This window comes from Schistocerca serialis, chromosome 8 (assembly GCF_023864345.2).
Source record: "Schistocerca serialis cubense isolate TAMUIC-IGC-003099 chromosome 8, iqSchSeri2.2, whole genome shotgun sequence".
NCBI classification, from domain to species: Eukaryota; Metazoa; Arthropoda; class Insecta; order Orthoptera; family Acrididae; genus Schistocerca; species Schistocerca serialis.
Window position 1 is genome coordinate 616,733,964 of NC_064645.1, and position 13,331 is coordinate 616,747,294.

At 41.5% G+C, this 13,331-nt stretch overlaps 1 protein-coding gene across 2 annotated transcripts in view; it reads left to right on the top strand.

Moving 5' to 3' along the window:
- LOC126416038 (muscle-specific protein 300 kDa-like) overlaps window positions 1-13,331 on the top strand; it is a 643,030-nt gene that overhangs the window by 163,731 nt on the left and 465,968 nt on the right. For both annotated transcript variants that reach the window (XM_050083501.1, XM_050083503.1), the window contains exon 5: window positions 3,078-3,170. In XM_050083501.1, coding sequence (XP_049939458.1) covers window positions 3,078-3,170 — 93 coding nt within the window. The remainder of the gene's footprint in view (window positions 1-3,077; window positions 3,171-13,331) is intronic.

Below are 13,331 nucleotides of genomic sequence, written 5' to 3' on the forward strand. Positions count from 1 at the left end.
GCGAGATTCGATCCGGCGACCTTCAGACTACGAACCCGAGCGCTTACCACTGCGCCACGGCGCTGTAGAAAATGATTAATCGTTGAGAGCATTTCACCGCAACGGTTTCTTTTAACTGTCGATTTTCTCGACAACGGCTGAGAAGTGCATCTTGGTGCTTTGCCACATTACACCTCTGGCAATGAGCTTTTATTATGTGCAGTATGAATCGAATCTGAATTTCAAATTGGCGGCCTCCCCTTGTTAGCCTTGAAGTCATTTCCAAACAGCTATCCACAAGTGATGCGCTTTGTCGAGTTCTATACCGACAATAAGAGTGCTCTTGTAAATATTCTCGTGAAACACATTGGCAAATTACAACTGTGTACCAGACCGAGACACGAAACTGAAACCTTGCCTTTCGCTGGAAAGTTTCATATCAGCGCACACCGCTCTGCAGAGTGATGATTCATTCTAGAAACAGTCCTCCAGGCTGTGGCTAAGCCATGTCTCCGCAACGTCCTTTCTTCCAGGAGTTCTAAACCCGCCAAGTTTGCATAAGACCTTCTCTGAAGCCTGGAATGTAGAAGATGAGGACTGATCGTGTGTCGTGCTTCGACAGCTCAGTCAGTAGAGCAGGTTTCCACGAAAGTCAAAACTCCTAGGTTAGAGTTCTGGTCCGGCGCACACTTTTAATCTGCCAGGAACTTTCGAATCAGCACACACCCCGCCGCACAGTGAAAATTAATTTTGGAGGTATTCTTCACCTGTATTCCATAGAAACTGAACAACGCTAAATTGAATGCCTAGGTAAAAACAGTACTTCCCCCAATGAATCTGAATGTTATATGACGCCGTAGAATTTTAGCCAGATACCAATGCTCGAGAATGTAGAATGATCGGATACATACTATTTGTGACGAGAGATACACTTATTCTAGAGGTGTCACAGTACAACCTGTACTGTGGGACGATCGAAAGGGCAGTTGCGCTCTGACGGTGCTATCCCTCATTACCTTTATATGTATTTCAATAGAGCAAATGTCGTTTCTTTCTTTTCCTCTGAAACTGAGGTCGGTACCAAATTTTTTAAGTTTTGTGTGAAGAATGTTCTCTGAGTTAAGGAATCATTATGTAAAAGGTGTCTCTCCTAAGAGAGTGTTTCGGCAGATATTTGCAATTCTTTTTTTGCAGTGCATGGATGGAGGTGACTCAAATAAATACTGCACATTGTACAGGGTGATTCAAAAAGAATACCACAACTTTAGGAATTTAAAACTCTGCAACGACAAAAGGCAGAGCTAAGCACTATCTGTCGGCGAATTAAGGGAGCTATAAAGTTTCATTTAGTTGTACATTTGTTCGCTTGAGGCGCTGTTGACTAGGCGTCAGCGTCAGTTGATGCTAAGATGGCGACCGCTCAACAGAAAGCTTTTTGTGTTATTGAGTACGGCAGAAGTGAATCGACGACAGTTGTTCAGCGTGCATTTCGAACGAAGTATGGTGTTAAACCTCCTGATAGGTGGTGTATTAAACGTTGGAATAAACAGTTTACAGAGAATGGGTGTTTGTGCAAAGGGAAAAGTTCTGGGCGGCCGAGAACGAATGATGAAAATCTAGCACGCATCCAGCAACCATTTGTTCGCAGCCCAGGAAAATCGACTCGCAGAGCTAGCAGAGAGCTGCAAATTCCACAATCAACTGTATGGAGAGTCCTACGAAAAAGGTTAGTTATGAAACCTGAACTACCCGAGGCGATGGATCGGCAGCCAGGCAGCCCATGACAGAGCACTTCATCACTGGCCTCCAAGAAGCCCTGATCTTACCCCCTGCGATTTTTTCTTATGGGGGTATGTTAAGGATATGGTGTTTCGGCCACCTCTCCCAGCCACCATTGATGATTTGAAACGAGAAATAACAGCAGCTATCCAAACTGTTACGCCTGATATGCTACAGAGAGTGTGGAACGAGTTGGAGTATCGGGTTGATATTGCTCGTGTGTCTGGAGGGGGCCATATTGAACATCTCTGAACTTGTTTTTGAGTGAAAAAGACCTTTTTAAATACTCTTTGTAATGATGTATAACAGAAGGTTATATTATGTTTCTTTCATTAAATACACATTTTTAAAGTTGTGGTATTCTTTTTGAATCACCCTGTATGTTTCATGCGATGTCCACCGTCAACGGAAAACGTCAGTTCGTCTCCTGGTAGAAACAAAAATATTTTTAAAGCGGAATTTTACGCGCCAGTTCGACAGAGCTGTTCCAAATTACTCTAGTGCGATATTCGTTTTATATCGTTTCGGTATTGGCAGGGACAGAAAACACGGAGAATAACCCGTAATTAAGCAGCGACTAAGCAGCGCTACTGCATTGCAATGGCAGTAATTTCGGATGGCTTTATCGAATAGACACGGAAAATTCCAATTTAAAAATTATTTCGTTTATGAATGGAAACAGACCGATGCAAACAGAGCGGTGTGGCGCACTGGTTAGCACACTCAACTGCATTCGGGAGGACGACGGTTAAAACCCACGTCCGGCCATCCTGATTTAAGTTTTCCGTGATTCCCCTAAATCGCTTCAGGCAAATGCTGGTATGGTTCCTTTGAGAGGACACGGCCGGCTTCCTTCTCCATCCTTCCCTAATTCGATGGGACGTATGAGCTCACTGTCTGGTCCGCTCTATCAAATCAACCAATCAATGCAAGACGGCACCTGAAAGGTGTGATGAGCGGTATTTGGGTGTTTCTTTAGAATGACTACAACTAAATTTCACAGAAACAAAATTCAAAATTTTTGCCGAAACACCAGAGAAAAAGTGCCCAACGACTCTTGGTAGACCATATACTGCGTAGAACAGCAACACTATTGGTTACAATGAGCACAACTGTCATCTGATTGAATTTTAGTCTACTAGATGGATCAATAAATCAAAATACAATTATATAAGCCTTTTTTGTAAATTAACAATCCAAATATAAGCAAGCAATCATTGGCTATATTGTTCTGCCATTGTATAATAGTGTCAGTTCCTTATTTTTTATGTTAAATAACTATATTTCTTTTTGGTCTGAATTTTGGATTATTGTTTCAGATAAAACTTGTCAACATTAACTCATCAGACCTAGTAGATGGTCGACCGCCCGTTGTCCTTGGTCTTATATGGACTATCATTTTATATTTCCAGGTAAGGTTTCTTCCTGAACAACTTATTTTTACTAACAAGCTTACTGATATGGCTACGCCTGAAATTCCGTTATAAGAAAAACATAGAGAAGCATAAAAGTAGCAGATGATAACCTGCATCGTCGCTGGAAGTGCAGCACTATGACATTCCTCAGAAATATAATTTCCACAGCAAATTACAGTAAATTGGCAGGTCATCTAAGATATACAGTTAATACTTTGTCCACTTTGTTCTTAGTTGATTTTCTTGGTCTGCACATCACACAGGAATAATTTAACAGGATACTACATTTTTATAACCTTGTAGTAAAATTTGAAGCTGCTTTCCTTAAATGGTAAGAAGTCACTTAGCAATGTCTAAACGTCTGTATAGAAAGTGCTTTGAATAATTTCCTTATCTGCGTCATATTTGCCCACTAAACATTTGAAACAACTTATTATTATCATCAATTAATAGGATAGAATAAACATAAAATAGATTTAACTCATTCTGTGAATGTACTTGTAATGGTTTTGTAACTGTAGTCAAATTACACTGACGATAAAGAGATTTATTTCTAATACAAGCTTCGTTATAAGGAGTTGAAGGTGGTGAGTTAAACTGCTACATTCATGTCAGCTACTTATGCATGGTTTCTTTTATAATGACATTTATTCCATTGACGTTTGACCATTTTTATGGGTGTTACAATTCGTCCACTAAAGCGTCAAATTTTTTCGTAATTTTCAGCTGTAAGTGCATGAATTCACGTATACACAGTGCTTATAAACTGCTTGGAAAATGCATGTTAAGAGTTGCATGACAGAAATGTATCAGGACGCAAATACGCAACATAGAAGCCCACAGTGGTTTCTCGATAAAAAGAAAAAACGACAATGACAAGCCCTCTTCCGGCTTGAGTTTCAACCACCGAAGTCGGTCAGACGGTTTGACACCAACTTCTCAATGCGATCTCCATAAACTGAATATCGCTGTATACCTTGATCGCCTCGAAAACAAAATTACTTCCACATTGACCGAAATACAACTATCGTTTATAGCGTTTAATTTACTTCAGATCACGCGCTGTGAACTTTAACGTTCAGAATCACGTAACTGAGAGCTATGTTAATGCACTATATCACGGAAGGAAACAGGTATCACAATGAGGATACCGAACCCATACTACAACATATCTTCCATAAGCTCTGCTTCATGCTTTCAGCAGGTTTGAAAAAGATGTATCTACTGTGTTGCAGTTAGAATATTATAGTTATATACACCATAAGCTTAGAATGCTGCTTACAAGGATAAACATTTATCTTCTTTTGTGCTTTAATGTATAGATAAGAAAAAATTTCATATTTTGCAACTGAATGTTTCATTTGTGTGAATCAAACATGTTTCACTTTTTCATGCCAGGCATCTTCAGTGTTCTACAATATACAAGAAAACTGTTTAATTATACATATTGGGATAAGAGAACTGTAGTGATTCTTGGCATCTCGTGTTATTATCTAAATATTTACGACTATATGATACTAATTTTTTACATTTAATCATATTTACGTCCTTTCCATGTATCCGTATGATCCTCTGTATGTAATAGATACATATAGTACAGGTTTTTTCCTATTAATTGGTCACATTTAAATATTCCGCTCCACATATTCTCATCATATGCTTTTGGGCTGGCAGGGATCATAGGAGTTGTAGAGGGTGAGAGCAGAGTGAATTGTTGTCGTGGGGATAGAGGGAGGATTGGTGCTGAGGCAGTGTGTGTGTGTGTGTGTGTGTGTGTGTGTGTGTGTGTGTGTGTGTGTGTATGGAGGGGGGCGGAGTTTATCATACAGTTGTAAATAGTTACGTAATAAAATGAGATTTCAAGAATAACTCAGATCTCTTATCAAAATATGTATAATTAAATAATTTTCTTGTGTACTACAGACCACTGAAGATCATTAGCATGGATAGGTGGAACGTGTTTGTTACACACAGATAGAACATTCAGTTGCAAAAGATGGAATTTTTTTTCTTATCTATATAATCAAGCAAAGTTGAAGTAGCAACTGAAGAGAAAGGCCTGCAAGTATTGACAATTTTTATACTCCTCATCTTTATGCATCTTGGCTATCTGAAAACCACTTTAGATTCATACAGGGTGAGATTCCTAACCTTTTCAACTGAATAATTAGTTTTGAGGCATTGAAGCTATTTGTAATGATCAACTCTTTAAATGGAATTATGCTATTTGTTGCCACCGGAATAGCATATGTAAATGAGACCACTTCAGTCCACACCTTTCTCGTAGACCTAACAAGAAATCACAGAGAAAAAATGTGAATGTGGGGACTTTTGTACCGTTGCGGCAGTTGAAGATCCGCGGCATGAAAGTTTACATTCTCCTCCAAGGAAACTTGCACCACTTTGTTAAATCGCAATGTTATGCTTTTGCATTAGACTTTACAGAGGTTTAAACTTGTTTCGTTCAGAGAAAATATTATATCGCTGGAAAGTCGTTCAGATGGCATTAAGATGAGAGAATTGATTTCTTTTTACCTCTCACAGTGACCAACAAATGGTCTGTTATCAATGAGAGCAACTGATGCACGCAAAGTAGAGTTTCTCAGTGACGAAAGTATTAATTTGCTGGATGAAATGTATTATTTTTTGATGAAAAATTATTTCTTCTGTTTGTTTTACATATATTACGTCTTTTAGAAACTGGAAATATCGTGATTAAAACAATCCATGAAATAAATTAAACAAAAGATTGTAAACAAGAAACAATGGAAACATTACAGTATGTGTAATCGCATTCCTGTTGGTGATTTTTTTTAAAGAGTACGTTCATCACGATACTTTCGTACACACTGCATTACTAATCAACTCAACTACTATCAGCAATCTCGAGTAATCGCTTTACGCGCGGCAGTCCTGTGATGTTCGCCAAGGTCGTTATAACCTCCCTGTTGAAATCATGATTTACGTTATCGCAAAGGAAGAAGTTCAAGGCTGTCGTTTCTGGTGATCACTTTGGATACGTTTGAATAGGACTGCCCCTTCCCACCAAACCGTTTGGAAATAATCAGTTTCATGCATGTCTTACCATTGAAGAATTATGGGCAGAACACACATTGTGTTGAAACCTTATCATTTGATGAGTTTTCAAGGGCAATTTTTGTAATAGGAAGAATAAAAATTTATAGAAAAAATGTGTGCACTTCTCCCCGTTCAACGTACGATCACTAACTGCCTATCATATATTGTCCGATTACGGCTATTACCGCATATTGATACCCGCTGTCGTTGGTTGAACATCTAAAGCCAATGCTGGTTTTTTGTAGGCGCGTAGCACGTGGCTTTCAAATTTTCATTCCTGTGATTTGTGAATGTGGCTTCATCGGTAAACAATACTTTCTGCACAAATTACGTCTTGCAGGAGAACGATGTTGAAAATCACTGTACCATTGACGTAGAGGAATATGGTACGGAGAGACTGAATTCGGATTTAGCACAGCAGCAGGAAGAACCACTATCCTGCAGCTTTGTTGGTGGCTGTACTCCTTCGCAAATTGTCTTCGGGCAACACTTTCAGTCTCCCGCAGTCTTTTGACAGTATTGACGAAGGTGGGATGAGTTGAACATCGTCCACTTGCGAAGCTCTTTATTCATTTTAGCAATATTTGCTATAAATTAAGAGAGTGTCAATTAATTCTTCGTTATTAGTTGAAACTGAACTCCTGAAAATGGTTTATGCATTACTAGCAATTCGTCTCTGTGGATGTTTTACAATAAACATAGTCTAAATGAATTGCAGGATTCCTCATAACAGACCTTATCTACGTAGACAGACGGCACTACAGTTAACGCCTCCAAAGACCAACACAAAGCTAACGACGTATTTCTTGTCTTTTGTAGACCATTAAGTGCTCTTTTAACTCAGAACGCCGAGAAGAGTTTTATTGTATCTGATTCAAAAAGCATTCCCAGTGCCAAAAAGAACGAGAAGTGGGGAAAACGCAACAGTAAACTTGTTACAGGCATTGCACACGAAGTAACGGATTGCTATTGAGAAATAGATATATTTGTATGCTTTGGATAAAAGCCCACACGGGCACTTTTTGTATAACGAAACAGTAGACTAACTGACCAAATAAGCTGCTGCACCCGGAGCTTACCATGATAACCACTTATCTTTCACCGACTGCCTACTTTAAGTAAATATGGAAGACATTAAACGTATTCGCAACTGCGAATATGGACAACCATCAGCTGTAGAACGCAATGACGATAGTGAAAATTTGTGGCCAACCGGGATTGGAACCAGAATTTCCCACTTATCGCGAGCGTGTGTCGTGCACTGGCGTCAATTATAAAATAGGATAAATCGACATAGAGGGCTCCCCTGATACCTGGTGAGCTAAAGGGTCCCTCTATACCGGAAAGTGGTCAAAAACCTGTCGTGTATGATCATGTGTGGAATTATTTGAAATTAATCAGCACCGGTCCCTGATGTACCGTCGTGAACACTCGCGCTGTAACAGGCCGCCTGTTATTACACATCCAGTGGGAGCACTTGCGATGGTAGAAGAGGGACCGGTGCTCATTAATTTTAAGTAACTACATACGATCTTATACGAGCTATTTCTGACCACTTTTCGGTAAGTAGGGACCCTTTAACTCACCAGGAATCATGCGACCGTATCAGGGGAGCGTTCTAAGCTGTCTTATGCTATTTTGAAATTGATGTTCGCTACATAGCGAAAAATTACTGACTATAAACTCTGGGTAATCCCATTCTCTTCCCTGATCAGGACATGATGCTGCAGCTATAATTCTTCGAAAACGGTCGTGCCTGTAAATACGAGGACTGTTCAAAAAAATTCCGGAACTTTCGCCACAAAATTTTTCTGCGCTTATCTTTTACTTATTGTGCATGGCCTCCTTCGTAATTCTCTCCTCCACAATTACACTACTGGCCATTAAAATTGCTACACCACGAAGATAACGTGCTACAGACGCGAAATTGAACCGACATGATATGCAAATGATTAGCTTTTCAGAGCATTCACACAAGGTTGGCGCCGGTGGCGACACCTACAACGTGCTGACATGAGGAAAGTTTCCAACCGATTCCTCATACACAAACAGCAGTTGACCGGCGTTGCGTGGTGAAACGTTGTTGTGATGGCTCGTGTGAGGAGGAGAAATGCGTACCATCACGTTTCCGACTTTGATAAAGGTCGGATTTTAGCCTATCGCAACTGCGGTTTATCGTATCGCGACATTGCTGCTCTCGTTGGTCGAGATCCTATGACTGTTAGCAGAATATGGAATCGGTGGGTTCAGGAGGGTAATATGGAACTCTGTTCTGGAACCCAACGGCCTTGTATCACTAGCTGTCGAGACAACAGGCATCTTATCCGCATGGCTGTAACGGATCGTACAGCCACTTCGCGATCCGTGAGTCAACAGATGGGGACGTTTGCAAGACAACAACCATCTGCACGAACAGTTCGACGACGTTTGCGGCAGCATGGACTATCAGCTCGGAGACCCTGGCTGCGGTTACCCTTGACGCTGCATTACAGACAGGAGCGCCAGCGATGGTGTATTCAACGACGAACCTGGGTGCACGAATGGCAAAACGTCATTTTTTCGGCTGAATCCAGGTTCTGTTTACAGCATCATGATGGTCGCATCCGTGTTTGGCGACATCGCGGTGAACGTACATTGGAAGCATGTATTCGTAATCGCCATACTGGTGTATCTCGCGGCGTGATGCTATGGGGTGCCATTGGTTACACGTCTCGGTCACCTCTTGTTCTCATTGACGGCACTTTGAACAGTGGACGTTACATTTCAGATGTGTTACTACCCGTGGCTCTACCCTTCATTCGATCCCTACGAAACCCTACATTTCAGCAGGATAATTCACGACCGCATGTTGCAGGTCCTGTACGGGCCTTTCTGGATACAGAAAATGTTCGACTGCTGCCCTGGCCAGCACATTGTCCAGATCTCTCACCAATTGAAAACGTGTGGTCAATGGTGGCCGAGCAACTGGCTCGTCACAATACGCCAGTCACTACTCTCGATGAACTGTGATATCGTGTTGAAGCTGCATGGGCAGCTGTAACTTGTACACGCTATCCAAGCTCTGTTCTACTCAATGCCCAGGCGTATCAAGGCCGTTATTACGGCCAGAGGTGGTTGTTCTGGGTACTGATTTCTCGGGATCTATGCACCCAAATTGGTTGAAAATGTAATCACATGTCAGTTCTAGTATAATATATTTGTCCAATGAATACCCGTTTATCATCTGCATTTCTTCTTGGTGTAGCAATTTTAATGGCCAGTAGCGTAATACACAGCTCCCAACGCCGTTTCTACTTCCGGCTTACACACTAATTAAACTAACTTACGGTAAGGACAACACACACACCCATGCTCGAGGGAGGACTCCAATGTCTGAGGGGGGAGCCGCGCGAACCGTGACAAGGTCCCGCAGAAGCGCCGTCTCCGAATTTTCTTTTATCTCGTCTATCGTTGCAAATATTTGTCCTTTCAAAGGGGTTTTCAACTTTGGAAATAAAACAATTCCATAGCGGCCAGGTCTGAAGTGTACGGAAGATGAGGCAGCACAGTGATTTCGTTTTTTATGTGCGGGTGCGTCATCGTGATACATGAGCCATGAATTGTCTCACCACATTTCAGGCTGTTTCCGTCTCACATTTTCTCACAGGCGTCGCAACACATCCCGATAGTACCATCGATTAACAGTTTCTCCCTGTGGCACGAATTCATGATGAATTAATCCTTCAAAGTCAAAGAAAACTGTCAGCCTGGCTTTGATGTTTAACCTGACGTGACGAGCTTATTTTAATCTTTTCGACCCATTGTGAAGACCTAGCCTCGGTCTCAACATTATAACCGTAGATCCACGTCTCAGCACCGGTTACGGATCTCTTAAGGAACATCTCGTTCTCATTTGCGTGATTCAAAAGTTCTTCACAGATTGCGAGGCGAAGGTCTTTCTGATCTTGACTCAAGAGGCGTGGGCCGAACTTGGCGGAAACATGATGCATTCCAAGATGCTGTGTCAGGAGTTCATGACATGATCCAACTGAAATGTTACGTTCTTGTGCAATCTCTCGGACAGTCAGTCTTCGATTGGCACGAACAATTTCGTTGACGTTCCTCACACGAGCATCGTCGGTAGCCTCGATGGGCGTCCTGAACGAGGGTCGTCTTTAACTTTCGTCCGGCCATTTGTAAACCTGTGAACCATTCATTACACTGAGTACGGCGAAGCACTCATCTCCGTAGTCTTTCTGCATCATTAGTTGTATCTCTTAAAATGTTTTCTTGAGTCCACGCAAAATTTAATGCAGATGCGTTGCTCTTCCTCTGCCATCTTGAAATTCGCAAGCTATACGACATAACGTTCTACTCAATACAACACTGAACAATCACACACACACACACACACACACACACACACACACACACACACACACACACACAACAATGAAACTTCCGGCAGTTACACATTAAACACAGCGGTGTGCAGAGATGCCAACCGCACTTCGCTCCAACACACCATTGCACGAAATTACGAATGTTCCGCAATTTTTAAACAGACCTCGTGAAGTACTTCTACATCTAAATCTACAAACATACTCCGCAATCCACCATACGGTGCGTTGAGGAGGGTACCTCGTACCACAACTAGCATCTTCTCTCCCTGTTTCACTCCCAAACAGTACGAGAGAAAAATGACTGCCTATATGCCTCTGTACGAGCCCTAATCTCTCTTATCTGATCGTTGTGGTCTTAGCGCAAAATGTATGTTGGCGGCAGTGAAATTGTTCTGCAGTCAGCCTCAAGTGCTGGTTCTATAAATTTCCTCAGTAGCGATTCACGAGAAGAACGCCTCCTTTCCTCTAGAGACTCCCACCCGAGCTCCTGAAGCATTTCCGCAACACTCGTGTGATGATCAAACCTACCAGTAACAAATCTAGCAGCCAGCCTCTGAATTGCTTCTATGCCCTCCCTCAATCCGACCTGATAGGGACCCCAAACGCTCGAGCAGTACTCAAGAATAGGTCGTATTAGTGTTTTATAAGCGGTCTCATTTACAGATGAACCACATCTTCCCAACATTCTACCAATGAACCGAAGACGACTATCCGCCGTCCCCACAACTGCCATTACATGCTTGTCCCACTTATCGCTCTGCAATGTTACGCCCAAATATTTAATCGACGTGACTGTGTCAAGCACTACACTACTAATGGAGTATTCAAACATTACAGGATTCTTTTTCCTATTCATCTGCATTAATTTTCATTTATCTATATTTAGAGTTATCTGCCATTACTTACACCTGAAGCTGTTTTATCTTCAAAATAGTACATCCAAACTGTGGTTACCCAGACTACAAAGTTTTCTCGATCTTCAGATACATAAAATAATTGTATTTGGTAACATAACGTGCAGTCGGCCCAGTCAGTGCAGGAGCCCCAATCATTTCACGTTGGCGGAAAATGTTGCCGCTGGGCAGCCGCACGACAGGAAAGCCAAGTACTCAGTTGGCTATGTGTTTTACCAAATACAATAATTTCATACGTCTGAAGGTGGAGATCTCTATGTTGATTTGGAGCCCTCTATGTTGATTTATCCTATTTTATAACTGATGCCAGTGCATGACACACGTTCGCGATAAGTGGAAAATTCTGATTTTGAGATACCGAAAGCGGTCGTCGTTTCAATAAGTAATTAGTGTAACAACATTAATTACCATGGCAGAATTATACCAACAGAAGTGATGTCTAAACGACGTAACTCTCGATGCACGAGACGCCATATTGATTTTGACGTATTTAAATATTTTGTATTATAACTTGCAGTATGCAACTGCGCCTTGAAGTTTTATCGCGAACACGTCACCCTTATAATTTAACGTCAGTTAATGACGCTTCAACGATATAACCCTTCAAGAGATACTATGACAAATGGCGTATAAGCGACGTCCCCCAATTCAACCAACCACGTGGCGTCAGCGCAGTAACTACAGTGGCAGCTCGAACTAACAACTATAAACAGCAGATGTGCATTCGACCAGTCAGTTGTTTGTTCAATCAATTGCACAAGAGACGTCCCCCAAATCAACCAACCAAGTGACGTTAGTGCAGTAACTACAAAACGCAACTATAAACAGCAGATGTGTATGTGTTGTGATCCAGTAGTGCCAAGTAGTGCACCTGCGGCTTTAGTGTGTCAACATTGTTGTATATCAAGTTTGTCCCACACACTTTGACTAACAAAGAAAAAGGATGCGTGGATGCCTTGCTGCGACTTGATTGAAATGCAAAACGCGGACAGTTTTTTCTGAAAAAAAGAAAAGAAAAACGGGTGACGAAACTTGGTGATATCAATACCCAACTACCACAAAACAACAAAGTGCAAAAATACGCACGAACGGCCAACGCTTTGACGACATAACAGACATTCAAGCCAATGTGAGGTGCGAATTGAATGACATCCTAAAGGAGGACTTTCGTGGCAGTTTAACGTGGCTGTATAAACGTTCTGTGCGTTGCACTCTAGTGGAGGGAGACAATTAGAATAACTAAAGCATTAAACGACCATCTTAACTTTTCAGTATTGTTTATTACTCCAGTCTCGAAACGTTTTGGACTGACGGGGTTAGTTGTCCTTCACACAACTACTTAATAACTTGTTCTAGGATGTTCGGGGCTAACAAGGGAACCTCCCCATCGCACCCCCCTCAGATTTAGTTATAAGTTGGCACAGTGGATAGGCCTTGAAAAACTGAACACAGATCAATTGAGAAAACAGGAAGAAGTTGTGTGGAACTGTGAAAATATAAGCAAAATATACAAACTGAGTAGTTCATGGGATGATAGGTAACATCAAGGACATAAGGACCGCAGGAGCGCCGTGGTCTCGTGAGCAGCCGAAAGGTCCTTGGTTCAAAACTTCCACCGAGTGAAAACTTTAATTTTTTATTTTCAATTTATGTGACAAACTCTTATGTTTTCATCACTTTTTTGGGAGTGATTATCACATCCACAAGAAAACCTAAATCGGGCAAGGTAGAAGAATCTTTTTACCCATTCGCCAAGTGTACAAGTTAGGTGGGTCGACAACATA